The following is a 25,685-nucleotide window of genomic DNA, read 5'->3' as shown; positions in this document are numbered from 1 at the left end:
CCGGGCCGAGGCGCCTTCTCCGGAGGCCGCGGCCGGCCCACGCGCCCCGCCGCTGCCCCCGCCCGGCGGCTGCCCCGCTCGCCTGGCTGGGGCCGCGCGGGGGCGCTGCTGAGCCGCCTCCGTCACTGGCGGCGGAAGAGCAGCGCGGAAGGGAAGGGAAGGAAGGGAAGGGGAGGAAGCGCCGGAGGCGGCGCCAGGCCAGGCCCGGCCAGGCCGAGCGGAGCGGAGCGGAGCGGAGCAGCCCCGCCGCGCCGCCCGCCCGCCCGCCCGCCGGCCCGCGCCCCGCCGGCCCAGCGGCTCCTGCGGCGATGGGGGCCCGGCGCCGCCCGCCTCTCCAGGCCTCCTCGCCGGGGCCGCTGCCGCTCCTCCTCCTCGCCCCCTCGGGCCGCCGCCGGTGAGTCTGGGCAGAGCGGAAGGCGGGCCCGGGGCGCGGCCTCCCTCCCTCCCTCCGTGGCGGCGGCGGCGGCGAGGCGCAGGCCCTGAGCGCGGAGCCCGCGGTGTCCGGCAGCCGGCGCAGGCAAGGCAAGGCAGCTCGGCCGGCCGCGCCCCCTCCCCGCCCTGCCCGGTGAACGCGCCCGCCGGCCGGCCCGGCTCCGCGGCTGCTTCCTCCCCCGCCCCCGCGCGGGGCGGCCTGGCGGGCGCGCGCGCGCCTCGGTGAGGGCAGCCCGGGCGCGCGTGGACGGCTGCCGGGGTGGCTGTCAGCGAAGGCCGCCTCGCCGCCAGCCGTCGAACAAAGAGCGGCGACGCGGCGCACGCGTGAATCGGGGGCTGCGCCTCGCTCCTCCGCCCGGCCGGCCCTCCAGCGCACCTGGCTCTTCGGCCCTGTCGCCGTCCGGACCCCGTCCGCAGCGAGGACCCGAGTCGATCAGAGACCAGCCCGGCGGAGTGGGCTGGGCCGCCGCGCCCCCGCCTTCGTTAGCCCCCGCGCCCGCCGCCAGGGCCCCTCGCCTCCAGCTGGAGAATGCTCGCCGCGGCCGGGCTAGAATCAGGGTTGCCTCCCTGGAGCCGCTGGAGGCCCGGAGAAGAGTTTCCGTGCCACAGGCCTGCCTGCTGGCTGGTGCGAATCCTGAAGGTTGCCATCCTGTGCCCACTTATCTGGGAGGAAGCCCCTTTGAGCTCAGCAGGATTTGTTTCTGAGCCCACACGGTTACCTCGATGGCACTGTAAACGACGGCAAGGAGCCCTTTCCTTCACACAGAATTCACACATTTCTGGTCCTTTTTAAGATTAGGACCTGAAAGGGACACGTATAAAATCTCTTCAAGAAAAAGGTTGACATGCAAGTGTCTGAGTTGATATTTTCGTTGCATGAAGATGTGCAGTGGGTCTAAATGTGTCAGGGCCCCAGTGATGAAAGTCATAAGAGCCCTGTTGGATCAGACCAAGGGTCCATCTAGTCCAGCATTCTGTTCACACAGTGGCCAGCCAGCTGTTGACCAGGAACCCACAAGCAGGACATGAGCGTAACAGTATCCTCCAACCCATGTTCCCCAGCAGTTGGTGTACATAGGCTCATTGCCTCTGGTACTGGAGGTAGCACATACCTATCAAGGTAGTTTGCCTGTGCCAGTGGGTTTGCTTAATTTGAAGCATGTCCGGCTGTCCCCAGGAAGTTTGGGCCTTACATTCCTGGGAAAAGGGACTTGTGCCCTCTGTCTGGGACCAGGAAGTTAGACTGCTGAGCTGTCTCTTCGTAGGGTGGCCTGCTGTGCTTTCTAACTGCTTTTTTCCACTGTTGCAGGTGGGCTGGCATGTTCCTGCTGGGGTGCTGAGGCGGGGACCATTCTTCTGCTCTTGCCCCCCTGCCAGCAAGCACCAGCAAGATGAGTGTTCAAGGCAAAGGTTTCCCTCTGGATCTTGGGGGGAGCTTTACCGAGGATGCTCCCAGGCCACCTGTCCCTGGTGAGGAAGGCGAACTAGTTTCCACAGATCTGCGGCCAGTCAGCCATGGATTTTACTCTGGGAAGTGCGATGTTGTCAAAACCGAGACTTCCACAGCAACGCCAAGGCGTCCAGACCTGGACCTAGGCTATGAGCCGGAGGGCAGCGCTTCCCCTACACCTCCCTACCTGAGATGGGCGGAGTCTTTGCACTCCCTGTTGGACGACCAAGATGGCATAAACCTGTTTAGGACCTTCTTGAAGCAAGAGAACTTTGCAGACTTGTTGGACTTCTGGTTTGCTTGCAGCGGCTTCCGGAAGCTGGAGCCGTGTGACTCCAACGAGGAAAAACGGCTGAAGCTGGCAAAGGCCATCTACAAAAAGTACATTCTGGACAATAATGGGATCGTGTCCCGGCAAATCAAACCGGCAACCAAGAGCTTCATAAAAGATTGTGTGATAAAACAGCTAATTGATCCAGCCATGTTCGATCAGGCCCAGACGGAGATCCAGTCCATGATAGAGGAGAATACGTACCCACTGTTCCTTAAGTCAGATATTTATTTGGAATATACAAGGACGGGTGGGGAAAGTCCGAAGGTGTACAGTGATCACAGCTCAGGGTCGGGAACAGGGAAGTGTCTGCCTGGCTATTTGCCTACCCTCAACGAGGATGAGGAGTGGAAATGTGAACAAGATGTGGAGGAGGAGACCAGCCGAGATTCTGTTCAGTCCAGCCGGCTCACCCAGAAACTCCTCCTGGAGACGGCCACCCAGCGAGCCACGACATCCAGGCGCTACAGCGAGGGAAGAGAGTTCAGGTGAGACCCACCGGTCCAAAGTCCTTGTAGCAAGGCTGTCTTGGTTTAGCACAGGCTCATTTCTTACCTGGTGGAGACACCAGACACAGTTGTGGGAGAGGGGGAGAGTGGCACATGCTGTTTGTCGCTGTAGGGTGGCCAAAGGAGGCCTTTGGATTGGCCCTGGGGAGGCCTCGGCTGGGCAGGGTGTTGGGCGGCAGCACCTGCTGGCTGAAGTAGCTGCAGGCCCTCCTAGAAAGTTGCCCATCTGCCCGTCCAGCCCAATACTGCCTGCTTGGACTGGCTGAGGCTCTCCACAGTCTCCGGCCCCCAGAGGTCATTCCCCGCCCTACCACTCAAGAACATAAGAAGGGTCATGCTGGATCAAACCAGGGTCCATCCAGTCCAGCATTCTGCTCACACAGTGGCCACCCAGCTGTCAACCAGGAACCCACAAGCAAGACACGAGCACGGCAGCAGCACCCTGGCCATGTTCCCCAGCAACTGGTGTGAAATGCTTTGCACTAACAATGCTGCTGGGAGGTGAATTAATCCTTGTCTGTGTCTGACACTTAATGAATTTATATTATTTTGCTCTTTATCCCACCCCAAAGACTTGGTTATAACTCCAAATACACTCTAAACTACATAAGACAATTATGCATAAAACAGCAAGATTATAACAAGCAACCCCCCACCCCACATCCCATGCTTAGACTGGGTTTTATTTTAAAGTTCTCTCCCCCCACATACAATGTGAACAAGGAACATTAGAAATAGGCTCCTCCTCAGGGAAGTCCCCCCCCCCCACTCCCCCACAACAGGCTCTGGAGCAGAGAGGCCTGACTCTCTTCCTCACCAGTCTGGAGACCAGCCACTGAAATTCTCCCTCCCTCAGTGTGTGGTAGATGTTAGGAGCTTTCCATTTTGAACACTGTTTTCATTTGGATTGTGAGGCAGGCAAGTTGCATGTGGAGCTCTGAGAAAATGAGGGATTCCTTTGAACGAGCAAGAGATCAACCAGGAGGTTGGAAAATGATCCCAGGTACAAAATGTTGAATGTTTCTGGGAGAGCAGTTTCACAAAACAAGGATTAGGGAACCCCAAATTGAGACTGAGTGATGCTGATGCCCTGGAGAGCTTAGGGCGGCCTGTCAGTGGTGCTTCTGCCTGAGAAGACCCCAGCTCAAGTCCAGGGGTTTGTTCGAGTAACCCAGGGGGAGCGGGTGTTCACATAGCATTTCTCAGACTGCACACCATGTCTTCAAAATACAGCATTAGGATGCCCAAGAATAGCTGAATGAAGGACCCAGATCCTTTCCTCTCCTAGATAGCAAGAGGTTTAGGTCAGCAAGTAGCCTGACGTAGCTCAAAGGCGGCCGCCATTTGACCCTGCAAAGGGCAGCTCCAGCAACTGGTGCTTTGGCTCTCACGGGCAGGCAAGTTGTGCCTTGATAAGGGGACGCCGGGGGCAGTGGCTTCCCTACAGGGCATTGCCGGGAGCGAGCACAATGGTTTTTAAGAGGTGGTGAGGGGGAGCTGGAATCGGAGGAGAAGGTGGCGATCTGGAATTAGGAGTGAGCAGTGAAGTGGCCAACTTTGCCGATGACACCAAATTATTTAGGGTGGTTAAAACAAAAAGGGATTGTGAGGCGCTCCAAAAGGATCTCCAAACTGGGAGAATGGGCATCCAAATGGCAAATGAAGTTCAGTGTAAAGTGATACACGCTGGGGCAAAAAATCCCAACTTCAAGTATAACCTGATGGGATCTGAGTTAGCGGTGACAGACCCAAGAAAGAGATCTTGGGGTTGTGGTGGACAGCTCTATGAAAGTGTCGGCCCAGTGTGTGGCTGCCAGGGGAAAAAAGGCAAACTCAATGTTAGACATAATTAGAAAAGAAATTGAGAATAAAATTGCCAGTATCATAGTGGCCTTATTCAAATCTATTGTGCAACCACACTTAAAATACTGTGTGCAGTTCTGGTCACCACACCTAAAGAAAGATACTGTAGAGCTGGAAAAAGTGCAGAAAAGGGCAACTAAAATGATCAAGGGGCTGGAGCATCTCCCCTATGAGAGAAGGTTACAACAGCTGTTATTGTTTAGCTTGGAAAAAGGGAGGGTAAGGGGATAGAGGTGTACAAAATTATGCATGGTGTGGAGAATGTGGATAGGGAGACATTTTTCTTCCTCTCAAAATGCTACAACCCAGTGGGGTCATCCCATGAAGCTGATTGGTGGGGGAGTCAGGGCAGATAAAAGGAAGCATTCTTCACACAGCACATAGTTAAACTATGGCATTTGCTGCTTCGAGATGTTATGATGGCCACCAGTTTGGATGGCTTTAAAAAGGGGTTAGATAATACCTGTAGGAGAAGGCTATCAATGGTCACTACATGCTACCTCCAGTACCAGAGGCTTATGTACACCAATTTTGTACACCAAGCTTATGTACACCAATTGCTGGGGAACAAGGAGGGTGCTCTTGCAGTCATGTCCTGCTTGTGTGTTCCTGGTCGACACCTGGTTGGCTTTGATGTGAACAGAACTAGATGGACCCTGGGTCTGATCCAGCATGGCTGTTCTTATGGCGGTGTGAAGCAGGGCTTTGGCTGGGCTTTGGCTGGGCCTGGGGAGCAGCCCTGGTTTCTCATAGGCAACCAGACTCTGCTTCTTTGCTTCCTGCTCTACAAAGTTGGTATGCCCCTGTCATACCTCTTGCCTGGCAAAGGATGCATAAGGAGGGGGACTACCAGGGGAAGAATGGTGCAGGGCCATACGGATTTATAGCACCCTCTCCTGCTCCAGTGTGTGGCACTGAGGGCACATCCCAACACAAGGCACAATCTCATGCCGTTTTTAAAGGACACAGAGGCCCGATTTCATGATCATGGCAGCTGAGACAAGCCACCATGGCTCGTTATAGCTGCTGCGCGTGCTGGGCACATGCCAACCAGATTTCCCTAACGACAAACACTGGCGCTGCTTGCCATGCCATCCAAACCCAGGGGGCATGGCTTGTTTGGCGGGGGGGGGGGGCAGCAACCCTCAAATGACCCATGGAGGTTTGTTGGGTTATGTGAGGGCTGCTGCCCACCCCAAACAAGCCATGCCCCCGGGTTTGGGTGGCACGGCAAGCAGCGCCAGTGTGGGACATTAAGGAAATCTGGCCGGCATGCACAGTGGCTGCATCAAGCCACGGTGACTTGTTTCAGCTGCTGTATTGTGCGAACCAGGTCACTGTCTGCCTCCCTTGCTCGCTGGCAGCTTTTAAAACTGTGGAGTAACACACTGGAGACTTTTCCTGTCTGCCGCCAGAATGAAATGTAGGGCTACCGTCAGCCACTTTATTTGTGGGCCCCTGGTGTCCTGGAAGCCTCAGCGCATCTGGAGATGGGAAGTAATCCTGAACCCTGTGTCCCCTCAACACTCCTGTGTCAGTGGGGTGTCAGCGGCCACCGCCTCAATGTCTCAGGGAAAGCATTCTAGGGGAATGCTCCTTCCAGGGTCTTAGAAGGTATCTCCCAGCCCTTCCGTTGCGGGTGCTGGGCACCCTTCACCAAGTGAGGTCTGTGAGCTGATCTCCTGCACCAGAGGGCAGGACTTCTTCATCTGGTGGGGCAGTGGGGCAAATTGAGTTATGGGTGCCCGCTACCAAAAGGGCCAGCTGCGCAGGGCCAGTCCAGGTGGGATGCTTCGCCGACACACAGACATCCAGCTTGTGCTTGCACTGCGGGTGGCGTGCGTCTGTTCCTGGCATGCTGTCTTTGATCCTTGTTGACTCTTTTCAGAATCCCTAACGAAATCCAGCAATATCAATTTCAGGGCAAATGTAAAGGGAAACTATTTTCTTCTCCAAACCCGGTTTCCAAAGCTAGCAAGAGAGAGCAGGCAGAACGCCCGGCTCCCCTCACGGGTCTCAAAGCCTTCGCACCCTTCCCCTTCTCTTGGCACAGGGTTGCAGTGGGTCCTGTGCAGGCGGTGTGGTGACAGTGCTGGTGAGGGCTTCTGCTTGGGGCGCTGGCCCTGGCAACAGCTGGTGGCAGGAGGAGTGAGCTTCGGGGCATTTTTTCTCCCAAATGCAAAGAACAAGCAAGCCATCTGACCTGTTGTGTGTTTTATTTTTAAATTTCATGCACTGTACTCATTTCAGAGTTTAATTTCTGGGCGCATGCAAGTGTCTTGACAAGAGGGGCAACGTAAGCAAAGTATTCGTCTTGGTGTAGAATGTGAATAACTCCACCATCCTCCTAGCACAATTCCACATGTGAGGATTTGACCTAGGAAGGGTCTCGGCACTTTCCCCCTGCAGACTTGTTGTTGATGCATTTCTATTATCAAAAGATCAGAACACAAGTTCCCACATGCCCTGGGTCCCAGAAGATCTGTTACAATCAGGATCACAGCACAATAATACCTCGTTCCCATTTGCCTGCAGCCTTGGAATGACAACCCCAATTTCAGCATAAATGCCTTGAGCATTTTGCAGCTTGTTTTTCTGCCTTGTTCCATCCACCTCTTGCCTTTCTTCCATCATGGCGCTCAGAGTAGCGTGTTCGGCACTTTTCCATCCAAGCCTTGACCAGACCCAGGCCTGCTCAACTGCAGCAACAGGGTGATGTCACCTGCCATCGGACCACGCCCTCGGAGTGCCATAAACTTTGTGCTGCCTGCAATAGATGCAAGAGGCATCTGTGGCTTCCTAAGAATAAAGAGAGCTTATTCTTATCCAGAAGAGAGAAATGAGGCTTATTGACAAAGGGGGAAGTTTATTTCTGCTGAAGCTACTTCTCTTCACAGGAATGCATGCTCATGCCACCCCAGATTTCTAGTTGGTTTGTCATGAATGTGATCCAAAGATTCTGATTTGTCTCCTCTGTTTTCTTACTGTGGGGCTGCATTGCTTGGAGGCAACATCACATCACCTGTTCCTTCTCCTCCTCAATTGTGCACCAAATGTTTGTGGTAAAAATAGAATGCAGAATGGAGTGTTTGGGGGCAAGGAAATTGGTAAAACTTTGTAAAACTTTTCCAGCTGAAGTTTTGCTCCTTTGCTTGTACCACAGGGGAAGCTGAGCAGGTCATAACAGCCCAAAAGTTGAAAACTGGACTTGGCTGAAATGGGGAAAGGACTGCGCAATCTGGCTGCCTGGCAGGGAGTGTGACAGGGAGGGGAGAGTCCCGTTGTTTAAATTGTTGGGATTCTTTCCAGGCTCTGCAAAGAGAGAGCTCAGCCTCCGGAGCTTGGGGCATGGGATAAAAGCCCTGGTCCTTGTTGCTTGCAAAGCCAGCTTGCACTTGTGGAACGTCGGAAGCTGCCTTAGACTGAGCCAGACCCCCACCCCACCCCGATCCATCTAGCCCTGTATTGTTGACACTGGCTGGCAGCCATGGCTCTCCGGGGTTTCAGACAGGAGTTCTTCCCATAGCCCTGCCTGGAGATGCTGGGGATTGAACCTGGGGTCTTCTACATGCAAAGCAGGGGTTCCACCACTGAACTCCCCAAGAGCTGGGGTTGTTCCAGAGGCAGACTTGATCCCCTGTGGAGCTGTGGCATCTGCCCATCCACCAGTGGTGGTGGGCGGGACTTCGGAGTCGCGTCCCCGCCCCCTTTCTGTGTTTTGATTCAAGACTCTCGCCGTCTCCGAAGAGGGGGCTGTGCTGCTCGTGGCTGGCCTGCCTGTCTTCCTGGCCGCTTCCTTTTGTCTTCTGCTGGCCAAGGGGAACATGGCCCAGCCCCGACCCTCCAGGCTCCATGGTTCTTCCCCAGCTGAGCATAGCCCTTGGGTCCACCCAGCAGGGTCTGGCCTAAAAGCTGTTCCTTGGAGTTGCTGAACTTGAACTTTCCTCCAGGGACGGTAGGCCTGGCAGCTGGCCCTCCTTCTGGTGGAGTCCTTTTCCCCTCAGCCCCCCCTCCATGCCTTGCTTCTTCCCTTGCTCCTGCCTAGGTGAGCTCTTGGGTAGGTTCCCGCTCCTCTCTCCTAGGCCCTGAGGCTGCCTTCATGCCTCTGCTTTGCCCCTTCTCCTCCTCCCTCTGGCCTTTCCGACCGTGGCTTGGCCATAGGTCCACATATGATTTTGCCCTTGCATGAAAATGCGGAGCATTTCTATCGGCTACCCCAACTCAGGCTGCCTGGCATGGTCTGATCAAGCTTTGCATGGGATGCCCCTTGGAAGCAGGATCCCTGATCCAGCTGGTCTCAGATTTCCTCTGCCAAGCCATACCCTTGGCCCAGCACAGCACCTCTGGCTCCTTTGAGCCATTGTGTGGCTGGCCATAGCTTCGCTTTGGCACATGCCATGGGCTGGTTTCCGTACACTGATGGAGGTGGCAATGTTAGGTGCTTCCTCCATCATCACAGCAGGAGCTAGCCATTGAGCAGCATGCCTGGATTAGGAGCAGCAGCGAAAGACTTTGAAAAAGGAGGCAGGCCTGGTTTTGCCCCAACTTCCATCAACAAAGTCGCTTGTATGAATGCCATGGAATGTGATCTGGAGCAGTTTGCCCTGTGTGGGGATTCTTTCATTCCTTCCTCCTATTCATAGTAATAATATATTCCAGATGAAATGTTCCCTGGAATTTGCATTAATAAAGAGAAACGTTTCCATGGCTGGCTGGCTGCCCTCCGCTGGGAATGCTGGATTGGGAGATCTCGCAGGAAGTGTCACCTAGAGAAGCCCATTAGTGTTCGAATACTGTCCAAGACAGGAATGCTGCTGTCTGGCATATCAGGTGCTTCCTGGGACAGAATAAGCCCCTCTCCATAACCTGGGCCTGCCACCCTCTTGAGTCAAGCCTAGTCTAGTGCTTGTGATCCTTAGCTCGTGGCAGCCTGGCTGAGAGCATAACAAGAGCCCTGCTGGATCAGACTAAAGGTCCATCTAGTCCAGCATTTTGTTCACGCAGTGGCCAACGAGATGCTCCAGTGGGATGCCCACAAGACAGATAGGAGCGCAATAGCACCACGTGTCATCAGCAAAGTTGGTCACATTATTCCAGATCATTTGTGAACAATTTGAGAAGCATTGGCCCCAATGCAGATCGCTGTGAGACCCAACTATTTACATCACTCCATTGGGAGAATTTACCATTTATTCCTACTCTCTGCTTTCTCTCTTTAACTAGTTACTGATCCATAGGAGCACCTTTCTTCTTATTCCCTGACTGCTAGGTTTACTCAGGAGTCTTTGGTGAGGGACTTTGTCAAAAGCCTTTTGGAAGTCTAAGTAAGCATAATCTACTGAGTCACCCCTGTCCACGTGTCTGTTGACACTCTCAAAGGACTCTAAAAGATTAGTGAGACAGGACTTACCTTTGTGAAAGCCAGGTTGATTCTTTTTCAGCAGGGCTTGTCCTTCGATATGCTTACTAGTTTTATCTTGAATAATGCTGTCCATTCCTCATGGATCTCTTTTAAAAAATTGGTGTTACGTTGACCGTTCTCCAGTTCTCTGGTAAAGAGGCTGTTCTTCAGACATGTTACATATTTTTGTTGGAAGATTAGCAATTTCATGTTTGTGTTCTTAAGAACTCTAGGATGGCTACCAACTGGGCCTGGTGATTTATAAACTCTCAATTTGTCAATAAGATCAAGAACTATATCTTTTGTCACCAGTATTTGCTTCAGTTCCTGAGACTCCCTTTGAAAAAACATCAGTTCAGGCACAGGTTATCTGCCCTACATCTTCTGCAGTGAAGACAGATGAAAAGAATTCATTCAGCTTCTCCACAGTCTCCTTATCCTCCTTTAGTACTCCTTTAACTCTCTTGACATTCAGTGGTCCAACTGCCTCCCCAGGTGGTTTCCTGGATCTATTTAAAGAATTATTTATTGTTGGCCTTGATGTTGTTAGCAGTGTGTTCCCCAAAATGCTTTTTAGCATCTCTTATTGTCTGCTTGCAATTCCTTTGTGCAAGTTTGTGTTCCTTTTTGTTCTTATTCGGGCAAGACTTCCATTTTCTGAAGGAACCCTTCTTTTCTCTAATAGCTTCCTTGACATAGTTCAATAATCACACTGGTGACCTCTTGGACCTGGTGCTACCTCTCCTGACTTGTGGTATACATTCTAGCTGAGCTTTGATTTTTGTGGTTTTGAGTAACCACTTTTTGAAGAGATTTAACCCTCCTGACTCCCCCTTTCAGCTTCCTTTTTATCCTTTTGCTTATTTTAGAGACATTTCCTATTTTGAAGTCAAATGAGTCACATCTCACACTAGGTCCTGGGTGGCACCATGCAGGATTAAGTCCAGGGTCACCTCCTCTCTGGTTGGTTCCATGATCATCTATTCTAGGACACAGTCGTTTAGGGCATCAAGAGATTTACCCTCTTTGTCGTCATTGGAGCATGCGTTTATCCAGTCAATGTGGGGGTAATTGAAGCCACCCGTTATTACAACACCTCTCTGATTTCATTTTCCACCTCCAAATCATTCTGAGCATTCTGGGAGACCTCAGTGTTCTGTGTCAAGAGCCATGTTTCCCAGACTCCTGCCTAGCGCCCCTGGGAGCATCCCTTTCACCTGCTTCTTCCATTCGCTTGCGGGCGGCACAGACCCAATCAGATGCCATTGCTTTTGCCTCCTTAACGGTGGGCTCTGGGGCCTCCCTTTCCCCCCTCACACCTCGAAGCACAGACCTGGCCTCCTTCCGGCCCTCCATGGAGTTCTTGGTTAGCATCACTGCGGGCATTTATAGAGCGCCTACCTGAACCCAGCCCTGGAAAGAGTGGACAGGGGGAGGCCCAGGTTTGACCTCGGCCCTTCTGTGAGCTTGCTGAGGAGCCTCCCCAGATCCTGACGTCTGCTGGGGCATTTCCCCCGGGGAGAGAAGCTCCCAAACTCAGGTGCGTATGGAGCTGCTGCAGCCTTGGGCCGTGATAGGCCTGTCTTCCCAGCACCGGCAGCAGCCTGAGAGGCTCTGAAGTGGGGGTGCTGGTACCCGCTCTGGGGCCATCAGTGGGCAAAGGCTGGGTTCTGCCCCTGGGCCAGGGCTGCTCCCTGCCTGTCTCCTCTGGGGCTCCCTTGAAGGGGCTTAAGCCATCCTGGAGCAGTCTTTCTTTGGAAGGCAAATGCGCCGGTCCTTGTGCTGGTGATTTGTGTTTGACTCGGGCGGGGGTGGGGGGTGAGGTCTCCGCTTTGGTGGTGCTGTGCCTGAGACCCCGGGAGGCCCCATCGTGCCTTGCAGTAGCAGGGCTGCTTCTCTGTGAGCGGTGCTGCTCGGCGGCCCTCCGGTCCCTGCCCCGTGCTGCCCCGGCTGGTCGTGCCCCTGGCAGCGTCACCTCCCCACTGCCCGCTTTCTTTGCAGGCCTGGGGCTTGGAGAGAGCCGGTTCACCCTTACTATGTCAACAGAGGCTATGCCCTGGCACCAGCCACCAGTGCCAACGACAGCGAGCAGCACAGCATGTCCAGCGATGCAGACACCATGTCGCTGACGGACAGCAGCGTGTGAGTACTGCTTTCCTGGGGCTGGCGGCCTTTGGGGCTTCCCAGGGATGGCGACGGATGGCGGGCTGAGCCGGCTCCATGTCTGGTTCAGCGGGGCCTGTGCGGTTAGAAGGCGCTGCGGCCTGGCTGGAGGGCCGGTCTCTGGCAGCAGCCCAGGCCAGGCGCTGCTTGGAGGCAGCTCCCGTGGTGGCCAAGGGTCCCGGCTCAGGAACGGTCCAGGAGCAGCTCCCTGCCCTGCCCCACTCTGTGCGTCGCCCCGTCTCCTCCTGCTGGGGAGGAGACTTGCCCGCTGCTCCTGCACTGCTTTGCTGGGCTGCTGGGGGACTCCTGCTGGTGCTGTCAGCAGCAACTCTGCTTGCCAGGCAGCCTTCCTGCGGGGGAGGGCTTGACGCCGCTTTCCCTGCTGTGGGGCTCCTTCCTTCGGAAGCCTGCCCCGCCTTCATGTAGTGCCAGTGTCGGAGACAAACCACAAGAGTGGGGCAGGCACAGGCCAGGCAGGTCTGGCAGCAGACGACTCTGCGGGAGCCTCTGGGAGCCCCTGCAGAACGCAGCCACCCCTTTCTGCAGATACCCCAGGGGGGCCTGGCTGGACTCCTTCTGCTCCCAGTGAAATGAGAGGCGGCTGCAGCCCCCTGGGCAAGGCTCTAAGGAAGGACACGTGCGAGCTCGACAGACAGCCTTTCCCCCAGAGCTGCCTGTTGCTGAGAAGACCCACTGTCCCTCCCATCCTACAGCTTTGCCCCCTCCGGAGCCTGCGCCAGAGCCCCTGAGCCCTGCTGTGTCCGCCAGAGAGGGCATGTGTGGCGCCAGTCTCTGCTTATGAAAGGGGGGACCTGTCCCCATAGATGGGGCAATGCTGAGCCCCATCTGTGCTCAGGGGCGATGCTGAGCCCCCAGCGAGCTAATCCCCCCATCAAGGGACACAGTGGGGTGGTGGCCGGAATGGGGAGAAATGTGAACCGGTGGAAGTGCCAGGGAGGGGGCTGGTGGGGTGTGGCTGGGGCAGGGGCAGGGGAGCAAGGCCCAGGTCCTTTGCCTGTGGGGCGGAGGCGGCTGGAACGCCAGCCCACCCCCGGGAACTGCTCTCAGAAAGAGCGACTTGGGTGCGCGCCGGGGGACTGGTGGTTCTGGCCCACACGTGTGTCTCCTGGGCCTCTGGCAGCCTCCCCCCTGAGAGCTGCGAGGCCTGCCTCCACCGCTGTCCTGGGCCCTCGTCCCCGGAGCTGACGCCGCGTGTGCATGGCCTGTCCGGTGCTTCCTCCTGCAGAGACGGGATCCCGCCATACCGGCTCCGCAAGCAGCATCGCCGAGAGATGCAGGAAAGCGCCAAAGCCAACGGCCGGGTGCCGCTGCCTCACATTCCTGTAAGTAGCAGAGCCCCCCGCCCCCCGGGCAGGCGTCGGGGGGGCCACGGCTCCCTCTGCCCAGGTTCCGAGAGGAGCCGCTGCCTCATGGATGAGAGTGGCCTTTCCCCCGCTGGGGCTTTCCGGATGTTTTGGACGGGAACTCTCATCATCGTCCCTGACTGTTGGCCGTGCTGGCTGGGGCTGATGGGTGCTGGAGTCCAAGTTGCCCGGAGGGCGCCAGGTTGGGGGATGTCTGGCCGGCCTGGTGGGCAGACTCTGCCTGCCTGGAGCAAAGCCGGGCTCACTCCGACGCCACGCGGTCCCCTCAGGGTCGCATCCCGTCACGCTGAAGCAGTCCTGGGAGGCTCCCCGGCCAGCAGGGCTCTGCTTGCCGACCCCGCAGAGTCTGGCAGCTGGCGCCCTCATGTCGCCCAGCGCAAGCAGCTCCCAGCCAGATGTCTGCGGGGCCCCCCTGCCTTGGTGCTGCCGCCTGGCTTGGCCGCCACCCCCCTTCGCCGCCTCCGTTCCGTTTCCAGAGGAGACGGCGGACTGCCCTTGCTGGGCCCTGGTCGTCCCCACTGCAGCTTTGCTGTTCAGCTGGTCCCACGGCCTTCTGTGTGGGAGTGCAGAGTCCAGGCAGCCTCCCCTTGAGCTGGTGCTGTCTTGGGAGCCCCACGGTTCAGCCACAGCTCCTGCTGGCTTCCGTACAGCTCCTCTCCCTCTCGCTTGGGGAAGAGTGCGCGTTTCCTTCACGCTGCGCTCCCCCTTCCGCCACTGTGATTCTCGGGTGGAGCAGATAAGGCCAGTGGGGGGAGAGCAGTGCCCATTCGACCTCCCTGCTGGCACTGCTCTCGCCCCAGGGGAGAGCTCCCCTGGGTGCCTGGCTTGTCTCTGTGATGCTGTTTCTTCTGTAAGCATTGCTCGATTCCAGAGACAGGCAAAACCTCAGCTGCTTTTTTGCAGGAAGCTGGCAGTGAATAGCGCGGGACATCAGAGCTTGTCAGCAGCTTTGAGGATTTTGAGGAAAAGAGCATGGCTTTTCTGTTGTTGGCTGGCTCCGAAGTTTCGGCTATGGATGGTGGGGTCTGTGTTCTAAGGGCAGTGGCTCAGGGATGCCTGGAGATGGATTCTGACATGCCTTAGGCAAAGATAACAGGGAATGGCCTCTGTGAGCTTTGGTGGCGCCGGATGTTTTCCAGTGTCTTCCATCACTCCATGACGAGGAAGCAGCCTGCTTTTTGGGGGGGCGGGGTTCTCAGCCACTTCTAGCCTGCATTTGATTCCTGCATTGAGCAGGGGGTTGGACTCAATGGTCTTATAGGCCCCTTCCAACCCTACTCTTCTATGATTCTATGGTTCTAGCCACCTTGCAAGTGTGTGTTGAGGGGTGGAGGTTGGGCATTACACTTCCCTCTTTGCTATGCAGCCAGGAAATGGCCACTGCCAGGCAGAGGGTTCTGGGCTTTTCCCTGCCATTCATGCCTCTTGTGTTCAGAGTGTGTGTCCAAAGTCCTTTTCTGCCACTTCTCTGCACACATTTTCAGAGCAGAAGTTGTGAAAGAGCCATTTCCGAGGCCGGTGCCTTCTGCCCTTGGGCCAACTGGGACACAAGTTGCCTTTGGCACATCACGGGTCGCACAGCCTGCCTGCGGCTTCTGAAAGGCTGTCACATCCACAAGGCCGCGGCTCATTCCTTGATCACCCAGTGTGGGCGTGGGCGCCCCTCTGGGTGAGGCAGTGGCCATCTGACGCTGAAGCCCGGTTGTGGCACTGGGAGGGGGAGGGGGCGGCTTGATGGCCGGCCTTGCCTTTCTCTGCCTTGGAGCAAGCTTCGGCTCTGCGGGTCTGGCATGGCTGAGGTTGGAATGGGGCGTGCTGGTCTCCTTCCCCAGCCAGAAACTAAAGCTGATTGTGCGAGGGCTGTGCGGGTCGCCTACTGACGCACGTCCGCAACAGCCCCAGTGCCCCGCCGGACTTGAGCCCCACTGTGGCGGGGCGGCTGTTTAACCGTCTTTGTGGATACATCTTTTGACATCCAAGCTTGCTAGAAACCACGTGGCTGCCTACATGCATGCATTCTGCTTGCCTGCCAGGCTTGCCTCTCCCACACCCCACACTCTGGGGACGAGGCGCCTGGAATAGTTTGCTTTGCTTAGCGGCAGAGTGTGTGTCTGTCTTCCACAGCGTACTTACCGAATGCCAAAGGATATCCATGTTGAACCACAAAAGTTTGCCGCTGAGTTGATCAATCGCCTGGAGGAAGTCTTGCGGGATCGAGAAGCAGAGGCCAAGTTGGAGGAGCGCCTGAAGCGTGTCCGAGCGGTGAGTGGCAGCTGCCGCCATCGCCCCACCCAGGGCATGGAGCCTCTGGAGCGTTCCAAAGGGACACCTGTGTGTGTGGGGGGGGGGGGGGCTTCTTTGTTCTTGCAGCATTCTGCTCTGGCTAAGTGGCTGGGCTGAGCTGGGGAAAGGGCCTGGCCCCTTGTCCTGCTTGAGCATTCCTTCTGGAGGGGGATGGAGAAGGAGGCAAATGTTGCAGGGAAGCCCTGGGAGGAGCAGGCGAGATGGTCTTCTGGAGCAAGACATCCAGGGCCTTTACCCTGGGCTGCCGTGCAGTTGATCCCCTGGGCTTCTGCTGGGGGCTTTGGGATGCCTGTGGGGAGAGGCACCCCTGGGATCTGGCTGTGCCCCGCCCTTTGAAATGCCTGTGCCTTCTCAATAGGAGGAAGAAGGGGAAGACACAGACATCTCCTTGGGCCCCCCCCCGGTGAGCCACAAACTGCCCCCCACGCAGCTCCTGCCCCACTTCGCCCCCCGCTATGCAGAGATGCAGCTGAGGGATGCTCATGAGGAGGACCCGGAGAGCATCCTGGACGAGCATGTCCAGCGGGTCATGAAGACGCCGGGCTGCCAGTCGCCAGGCCCTGGGCGCCACTCCCCCAAGCCCCGCTCACCAGACAGTGGCCTGGCTGGCAAGCTGCACGGCCTGATGGGGGCCATGCCACTGGGGCACAGCAAGCACCCTGCCAAGTCGGGGCTGAAGCTGGATGCTGCGAGCCTCTACCACCACAAGCACGTGTACCACCACCTCGTCCATCACCACGGCGCCCTCAAGGCCAAAGAGCCAGCAGAAGCAGAAGCTGGCCAGCGTGGGATGGGCCCCTTTGCCTGGGCTGTTGACGCTCACGGCTGCCCCCCCAAGTTGCGGGCCTATGGGGACTGCCTGGGCCTGGCCCCCGGCCCCCTGGATGCCTTAGCTTACAGGTGAGGTGCAGGGAGGCTGGAGGGGAGAGCAGAAGGGGAGGGAGGATGGACGGAAGGACCCTGGGCTGGGGAAGGGCCTTGGCGTGCTGGTGCTGCAGGCCACGGCAGGATGGCCACGCAGCAAGTCTCACGGTGGAGGGTCATGCGGAGCGCCATCTTGGCGTGCGAGGGGCTGCTGGGAAGGAGCCAGATGTGGCCCTCGGGTCACGCAAGGCAGCTACAGCCTGGCCAGGAGGCCCTGGACGGAGGGGCGTGCGGGCGGCTCCACTGAGCCGCTTCTGCTGGCGATGCTGGGCTTGCTCCCCGGTGCCTCTCAGGGTTGGGGCTCAGCCGTGGCGGCTGCGATGCCAGAGAGCCCAGCAGTCTGCCTCACGGGAAGGCGGACCGCCCCAGGGGTGCTGTGCCCAGCCGCAACGTCTTGGGGAGGCTGTGAGGCCCCGATCGCCCCCTGCTCCACCCTGCCCTGTGTGAGCAGCTCCTGACTCGGCTGCCGCCACCGCTGCCTCCTCCTCCTAGTGGGAAAGCCGGCCTGCTGTCAAAGCGGAACATCAAGAAAGCAGATTCGGGGAAGAATGAGGGTGCCAGCTGTGATGTGCCAGGCTCTCCAGAAGATGTGGAAAGAAACCAAAAGATAATGCAGTGGATCATCGAGGGCGAGAAGGAGATCAACAGGCACAAGAAGACAAATCATGGGTAAGCGGGGCAGAAGGAGAAGAAACCGGGCTGTGCGGAGGTCTGGGAGGACCCCGTGACCGGGAAGGTCGAGCCCGACACCTCGTTGTCATTGCGTCGTTGTTGCAAGCGAGACAGCTCTCCAGCTCAGAAGATAAGAAGAACTTGGCGGCTGGATCAGACCAGAGGCCTCTCCAGTCCGGCCCCGTTTCCCACTCTGGCCAACCAGACACCTCAAGGGGGAACCAGGCACCAAGGGCTGCCTTCCTTCTGCAAGATTGATAGTCGGGGGTGGGGGGTCCTCTGGCAGCGCCTGTGGCAGCCCACACCGTTGAGGCCTTGCATTCCCCAAATGCCCTGCCCCTGCCCTGCAGGCAGGCTGCCCGACTGCTGCGGCTGCTTCCCTGTCTGTCTCTCAACACTTTTCCCACAGCATCTTCCTATGCGTGTGTTTGGATCAGGCCTTGGTCCATCTCTTCCTCTGCCCCTGCTCACAGTGGAGCCAAGGTGGAGCTTGGCTGTTCTACTCCCTGCCATCTTCAGTTTATTATTTATTTATCAGTCATTTAAAATATGTATATAACTGCCTTTCATTACCAAGTCACAAGATGGTGTACAAAATGCATTGGAACAACATTTAAGATAAAATGCAAAGCTCAAAACGACACCTCTACCAAGCTAAGTATTGAAACCAGCCAACGCCAGGGGATACACGTATGTTCTGAACAGGTGCCTAAATACTGTCACAGGATGGCCCCTGAAGGAATTCCGAAAGCGCCAGGGTGCCACAACTGAAAAGGCCCCGCCCCTGGTTGCTGTCAGATGTGCCTCTGCAGGCGACAGGATAACCTGGAGGTCCCCATCTATAGGTCTCCATGAATGGACAGGTCGAGAAGGGAGAAGGCACTCCCTCAGGTAGCCTGGTCCCAAGTTGTTTAGGGCCTTATAGGTCAATAATATCACCTTGAGGCTGGCCCAGGAATATTGTGGCTGGTTAGATTGCAACTCCTCAGAGCAGGAGGTTCTTCTGTTCCTCTCTTCGGGACAGCGGGGGCAGGTGGCACCATGCAGGCGACTGCTGGAGGCACTGCTGCTCTGCTTGCCTTGTGGCAACACAGAGCTCTGTCTTAAACTGGGGGCTGGTGCGCCCAGGACCCACGTTAACGGACCAGTCTGCTCAGGATTTTATAGGGCTGGTCTCATTTAGTTCAGACTGTCAGCAAACACATGCACACACCCCTGCCTTCACCCAGAAGGAGAAGGGGGGCCTTTCTCTCTTGGCAAGAAAACAGTTTTCTCATAGCTAAGAAAGAAGCATCCCTCATCAGTTGGAAGGTACACAATGTGAAGAACTGCTGAGCATTGTTTTAGCCTCGGTTAGTAGCAAAAAGCATGGCCTTCCCTGTATGTGAACACAACTATGAGAACCCACTCTAAAGTCATGAAAGTTGTGAACTGCTCTAGCAAATTAGTGCACTTCTGCCATGAAACGCTGCATTAAATGCTGCATATCTCTGGGTAAATTCACACCTGACTGCTTGCCGTTCTTCTGAAACCAAATTGAATACGAGGTCCCTCCCTCCCATGCCTGGAACTCGGGCTGTGTGTGTGTGTGTGAGAGGGAGAGAGCGCGAGCTCGTGTCCCAGTGACAGGCGACTAGTTTGAATTGTGCCCAGTATCAAAACATTGGAGCTGGCCTTGAGCGTCCTCCACCGCTGAGGTCCAGGCGGTGCAAAGGCTGCACTACAGCCGCCTCCACAACTGCCGCCCCCTGCCCCAGCCTGTCCGCCCCCTCAGGTCTGACGGAGAGGCCCTTCTCTGTGTCCCAACTAGGGTGCGGTCTCGACCGATGGGGGGGCGGGAATGGGCCTCTCCATGGCCACACCTAAGCATGGACCTCTTTGCCCCACACAGGCTGGCTGGGAGGCACCCCCCGCATCCCTTCCCATGAAGGCAGGCCTTAGTTTGGTCGGAGAGCTATCTGCTGTGCCTGCCTCTGCTTATTGTGTATTTTTTGTTTTGGAATGTGACCGTATTTCGCAGCTCTCTTTCACTGCTGTGGGCTTCCCCGAGTGGTGCATAAATATCAGAAGGGGGTGAGAGTTTCTCTGCTTGCTTGTTCCCCAAAGGTCTTCTAGCACAAAGAAGCAGCTGGCTCATGACCTGCCCCGGCCGGCCTCCGTCGAGCGCCCCATGGCTGTTCACCCCTGGGTCAGCGCCCAGCTCCGGAACGTCGTGCAGCCTTCGCACCCCTTCATCCAGGACCCGACCATGCCCCCCAACCCTGCTCCCAACCCGCTGACACAGCTGGAGGAGGCCCGCCGGCGGCTGGAAGAGGAGGAGAAGAGGACCAGCAAGCCCCCTGCCAAGCAGCGGTAACGTGGGGGGAGCTCTGCTCAGGCGGGAGCGGGAGGCGGCAGCAGCGGTGCATCTCCGTAATGTGTCTGCCTGGCTGCCGCCTTGGCCAGGAGCAAAGCCGGGCTTCCTGCTCTCACAGAGCTCTGCCGCCCCCCCAGCCCCTACGTCACGCCTTCCAGAGCAGCGAAGCAGGCTGTGTCTGGCCAGCGCTGTGCCTGCCTTGAAGGGCAGGAACGCCCCTCCACCTCTCCCCAGGCTGTGCAGCAGTCCTTGCAGGGCTTTTCCCAGAGTGCGGCCCTTGCAGGCACGCCAGCTGCCACCCAGGCCATCCCTGGGAGGCCTCTCCTCCCTGGGAGGAACGCAGCTGTCTGGGGCTGGCCTCGCACCCGGGGGCTGTGCGCGTGCTGGCCGTGCAGCAGGCAGGGCAGCCCAGGGGCTTGGCAGGGCCCGGAGAGCTGTGCAGTCTGTGAAGAGGGAGCAGCACCTTTCCCTGGGGCGTCAGAGTAGTTTCGGGGGGGGGGGGGCCTCTGCCAGGAGGCACCTGTGTCCCTGGCCCAGGAGGAGCCTGGTGGGTGGGATTTTGGAAGCTCCTGGGAGCAAGTGACAGGAGCTCTCCAAGGTGACAGGTAGAGAGATTGGGGGTGGCTCTTTCCCATCCCGTTGCTACCTGTGCTTGCTTCTTAAGCTGGAGAAAGCCCCCCCGCCCCCCGCTCGGTGCTGGTGCCTGTTGGAGGGCGCGCCCTCGGGGGCAAGGCATGGGACAGAGTCTCTCTGTGCAGCCAGCGGCATGGGCTGAGCCTTGCCTCTGGGCCATTGGGGGGCTGTAGCGGGCTGTGTGGCTTGGGCGGGGAGGAGGGGGATTATTCCTCGGCCTGGAGCCTTGGCCGAGGGGTGGGGCTCTGCTCTGCTGGTGCCCCTTGGTGTGAGCAGCTGGGCAACGGGCAGCTCTGGGCGCCTCTTCCGGAGGCGCTGCTAGGAAATCCAGCCATGGCTCTCGTCGCCGGTGTGGCTGTCCCCCCCGCAAGGGCCTAGTGCTGGCCCCTCACTTTGCCTGCGTCCCCCCACCCCCTCTGTTGTGGGGGGTGCTCTTGAGCAGGCCCCTCCCCCTGGCACCCCCACAGGGCCTTGGTCTCTCCCCAAGCTGTCCTTGCCTGGACTCCCCCGGTCGACTCCCCCGTTCCCGCTGGGCTTCTCGGCCTGCGCATGCATTTCCCCTGGGATGGGTAACGGTTTTCCTGCGGGGGAGAGGGGGAAGGTGGGGAAGGCAGCCCCCCGGTCCCCTTGTGGCCCCTTCTGGGGTGGGACAGGGAGAGAGGAGCGGCTGGCAGCGGGCTCCGGGCCTGCCCCACGTGGCAGGAGGCTCGTCTAATGCCGCAGGTTGTTCTTCAGGTACGTTCAGGAGGTCATCCAGCGTGGCCGCTCCTCTGTCAGGCCCACCTGTGTGCCAGTGCCAAATGTGGTGCCCGCCGTCTCTGAGCTGGATCTCTCCGCGCCTGAGTATGTGCCACAGCTCTGCGTCCCCTCCTCCCCCTCGCGACCCCTCTCCAGACCCCCTCGCGACCCCTCTCCAGACCCCCTCGCGACCCCTCTCCAGACCCCCTCGCGACCCCTCTCCAGACCCCCTCGCGACCCCTCTCCAGACCCCCTCGCGACCCCTCTCCAGACCCCCTCGCGACCCCTCTCCAGACCCCCTCGCAACCCCTCTCCAGACCCCCTCGTGCTCCTTGGGCAGCTGCTCCTCCAGGGGGCCGCACCGCAGGCCTTGTGGAGCTGGGGGTGCTCAGGCAGAGCCCTGGATGGGCCAAGGCACAGCTGCTTGCTTCCATGGAGCGTCCTTTTGGGTTGGGACTGGGGGCAGCCGTGAACCCCCCATCCGGGCGCCTCTGCCTTTCGCTCCAGAGGATCCCAGCGCCATGCCCCCTCCCGCCGGATCCGCTCCGTGCATGGCGGCGCGTCGTGCTCTGCCGCAGGGCTCGGGGCTGCGGGGAGGGCACTTGGCGGGTGGGGCTCTGCGGGTCTGGGCCCACGGCCTGCCTCTGGGCGAAGGTTGCCAGGGATGGTGGCTGCCCTTGCGAGCGGCCAGCCTCAGACCATCGCACGCCTCTGGCTCGGCCCTGGAGCAGGGCGGCCATCCCGCCCCACGCTCTGTGCATCCCCGCAGGTCCGGGGGCGGGGTGGCGAGGTGGGCCAGGCTCGTGTGGAGCGGTGGGGGGGCGGCTCCCGCCTGGTGCCTTGGGTGACTGGCTGGGCCAGCGTGGTGCTGCGGCCCCCCGAGCCTCTCCGCCGCCATGCAGGTTGCCACGCTCCCAAAGGGGTGCTTGGCAGCTGGGGGCATGGGGGGGCTTGTCCTGAGAGGCTAAGCTGAAGGCGCGGCTGTTGGGGGCGGGGTGTCCTTGGAAGGCGTCCTTTGGATGGCCAGGGGGGCGGCACACCGCTCCAGGAGTGCAGGCCTCTTCTTGAGCCTCCCTGTGTCAGTGAGGGAGGCGCCCCGCGGATGCTTGTGCATGAGGAGGAGGCGGGCTTGGCGTCCCCTCCACAAGACACACCCAGCCTCCCTGGGAGTGGCGGGGGCCCTTTGCCCAGGCCAGCACCCCCAAATGCAGCGGCCCCTGGGCCAAGCAGCCCTGGAAAGCGAGAGCGAGGGCAGCGGCGCCCCATGGAGCGCGAGCGGCAGGGCCTGGCTGCGGAGTTCGGAGGGCTGCGCTACAAGCTCCCTGCAGGGGGGTGGCCTTGCAGCCGGAGCAGAGCAGCCCGCCCTGCTGGCCCAGGCGGCCTCGCAGCTGGTTTCCTCCCCCAGCAACCCCTCCCAGTTCCCCCAGGGCGGGTGCGAGCCTCTGCTCCCTGCCCCCCCCCCCGCAGTGCTGAGCACCTGTTTGGTTGCCAGGCGGCCCTTGCCCTCTTCTTCTGGGCCACTGGGGGCCCACAGGTTTCCCTGCCCCCGTGGCATTCCCAGCCCCTCCTGCTCCAGCCCCCGGGACTGGGGAGGCAGGTTTCCTTCTGCAGGCGCACGGGGCTTCCCCCTCCCCCTCCCGATTAGGGCAGCTTCCCAGGCTCTCTGTGGCACCAGCGTGTGAAGGGTCTGCCCTGTGCTTGCCCCCTAGGGTGAAGACACAGAAGAGGCCAGGCGGCAGCTCCTTGCAGCCCTGCGAGAACATTGTTGTAGCGTATTACTTCTGCGGGGAGCCAATCCCGTACCGCACCCTGGTCAAGGGCCGTGTGGTCACGCTGGGCCAGTTCAAGGAGCTGCTCACCAAGAAAGGGAGTTACAGGTAAGGGAAGGACGGGCGGGCTGCAGGAAGGCTCTGAGTGGGCCATGCCCAGCCTCCCCCGGGGACCGCTGCTGCCTCTCGCTTGCAGCCTGCCTCAGCCGAGTCTCCCACCTCTTCTGGGCGCCCGTGAGGCCCCTGTGGCTGCTGCAGCATCGGGCCCTGCCCGGAGCACCCCTCTCTGCACACAGGAGGGAGATGCGTGCTTGGGGGGCACACTGCTGCCAGGGGGCTCTGACTGGCTTCTGTCAGCATCACTCCCAGAGAGCTACTGCAGGGGAGTGGGACCCCCCCCCCGGGGCAGGGCCGCCCCTCCTGGGGCCAGGAGCCCAGGACGGGGGGGGGGGGCGGCGGCGGCGGCAGGCAGGTTGGGCACCGGAGAGTTGAAGTGCCAAAAACCCCTCTTCTCAGTTTTCGGGCTGCTTTAGCATCACAGGCCCACTCGTTTCCTTGTTTCCTCACACAGCCATGAGGACTGGAGTCTTCCAGATTTGCAAAAGGGAAGTTTTTGCAGGGCTAGACATGGTTCCGTTTCAGGCATCGGAGCCAAGAGAGTCTGTGCAGAGGAGACACTCAGACTCTGGTTCTGGTGTAAGTCAACAGAGCGCACTCAGGCTTTTGCAGGCTTGGTTCTCAGTTGGCACCTTTCTGTTTTTGCAGATATTTTTCTTGGTTGTTTGTTGTTGTACATGCGGCCCGTTGAGAGGTCCGCAGAATGTGGAATTGTGGGAGAAGGGAGTGCGGGGAAGCTCCAGGCGGCACAGGCCCAGCCTGCCAGGCTGTTTCCCAGACTGGGGCCGGGGCCAGAGGGTTGCTTCACCAAGCCCAAACTCTGGTGCACAGGGCTGCCCACTGGTCAGTGCCCCAGGAGGGGGGGTGCTCCAGCAGGCCTTCCTGTAGAGCGGGAGCGTGGCCTCAGGGGAAGTGCTGCCGGCGCCACCAGAGGCTGGGCTGGCGTGCTGGCATTCCCGGCCAGGGGCCCTCCTTGCTTGGAGGTCCCAGTGTGGCGTGGCCAGCAGCTCGCCAGGCTGAGCGCTGGCTCTGGGGCAGCACCTTCCCTTGGCCCTCCGTCCATTCTGCAGGTATTACTTCAAGAAAGTCAGCGACGAGTTTGACTGTGGCGTGGTGTTCGAAGAGGTGCGAGAGGACGAGGCTGTCCTGCCCATCTTCGAAGAGAAGATCATTGGGAAGGTAGAGAAGATCGACTAGGCCCGAGGAGGAGAGGCGGAGACGTGGGGAAGCCCTAGCTGAGTGGAAGTGGGCTGCAGCTGGGAAGCGCAGCCTCCATGGGGCAGCCCGGTGCCCCCGTTTGCCTGCGGGTCACTCACAGCACCCCCACCTCGGCCTAGGGCAGCGTCTTTCTCTGCAATATGGCGGCGGACTCGAGCTGCATATTTTGATCACGGTCTGAAAAGAAGCTCTTGCAGTGGGATGATCCCTTCACGTGGAAGCCCAAGGATGCCGGGAAGCAGACAGGTCGCGTGTGGGGAGATGGCCTGCCCTTGTTTGACGCACTTGATACTTTGCACCTTGTGTGCGTGTCTCCACTCACCCACCCACCCACCCCCGCCAGCCAGCCAGCCAGGAATGCTGTGCAGATGTTGAGGCTTGGGGAGGGCATCTCTGATCCCCATCTTGGTCTCTCCATGCCGTCTCGAGTTCTTGGTGGTTGAGGGGGCTCGGAGAGCGAGTGGATTTGGGCTCTTACAAGTAAAGGGGGCCTGCCTGGTGGCACTGCCTGCTTTAGAGATGGGGGGCTGCCAGCAGTCTCTGGGCAGGAAGTGCTTCCCCATCTGCATGTGCCTCCTTGGGTTCCCCTGAACCCCATGGCTGTGTGTGTGTGTATCAGTGAAGTTGGCCGTTTCCTGCCCCCGAGATGGTGGCCGACTCCTAGCACCTCTGTTTCCCCAGGACGGGCCTGGGGGTTCTCACTGTGCCACCCCCAGCGCTCTTCCTCTGGCTGCTGCCATGGCTGCTCTGGGCTCTCACCCTGACCGGTCTCCAGGTCTGCGTTCTGGCCGGTGGGGGTGGGGGGGAGTCCGATTCCCACGCCTTGTCTCTGTCCCCGAGTGCCTTCAAACAGAACTCTCTCCGCCACCAGGTGGCCAGAAGAGCTCTGTGGATGGCTCCCCCCACCCCCCGGGGCTCTGTTTGCGTTCCACATCTGATGGGATTTTTTATGTGTATTGCCCGTCCGCAGCGGGTTCTTCATTTCCCTTGTTTTCTGAAGGGTTCAATTGTAAATATGTACATTTTCTAAACATGGCACCGGCCCCTGGGGGCAAATGTCTGGCATCTCCGGAACATTTTTCACATGCTGACTTGTACAATTTATCTTTTCAAAGGTACTTGGATAATAACAGAATAAAACCCCATGTTCAAATGGCTGCCATGTGTGCGTGTGGTCATCTGCAAGATGGTGGGGGGCATGGTATCCCCCCCCCCGTAACTCTGTTTGCACTGGGGGTGATGTGTTTCCAGAGGGAGGGAGCGGTGGCAACCGGCACCTTCCTGGCCAGTGTGCGGCTCGTTGGGGGCTCTGATCAGTTTCGCTCTGGTACTTCCCACCCCACACAGCCAGTGGGCACCCTGGCATGTGGGCCACTTGTCCAGTCGTGGGAGCCTCTGGTGGGTGTTCCAGGGGGCTTCT

General features: G+C 58.7%; 1 protein-coding gene across 5 annotated transcripts; it reads left to right on the top strand.

The window, feature by feature from the left end:
• Positions 1–666: 666 nt before the first annotated feature.
• Positions 667–25,422, top strand: AXIN1 (axin 1). 5 transcript variants are annotated; one of them, XM_084817950.1, is made up of 11 exons: positions 667–1,057; positions 1,742–2,701; positions 11,988–12,128; positions 13,396–13,492; positions 15,659–15,796; positions 16,197–16,738; positions 17,255–17,431; positions 19,541–19,786; positions 21,159–21,266; positions 22,871–23,038; positions 24,118–25,422. In XM_084817950.1, exons 2-11 carry the CDS (start codon positions 1,824–1,826, stop codon positions 24,242–24,244), a joined length of 2,622 nt encoding a protein of 873 aa, XP_084674076.1. In that variant the 5' UTR covers positions 667–1,057; positions 1,742–1,823; the 3' UTR covers positions 24,245–25,422. The 5 variants fall into 5 exon arrangements, with proteins under 5 accessions (XP_084674076.1, XP_084674075.1, XP_084674079.1 ...); XM_084817949.1 differs by lacking the exon at positions 667–1,057 and having other exon boundaries at positions 13,291–13,492; XM_084817953.1 differs by lacking the exons at positions 667–1,057; positions 21,159–21,266.
• The last annotated feature ends 263 nt before the right edge of the window (positions 25,423–25,685 follow it).

The sequence above is a fragment of the Heloderma suspectum genome, chromosome 12 (assembly GCF_057233095.1).
Source record: "Heloderma suspectum isolate Gila_16-S chromosome 12, 16-S_ref, whole genome shotgun sequence".
Taxonomy (NCBI): Eukaryota; Metazoa; Chordata; class Lepidosauria; order Squamata; family Helodermatidae; genus Heloderma; species Heloderma suspectum.
The sequence above is the reverse complement of the archived record's forward strand: the minus strand, read 5'-3'. Positions and strand labels throughout refer to the sequence as shown.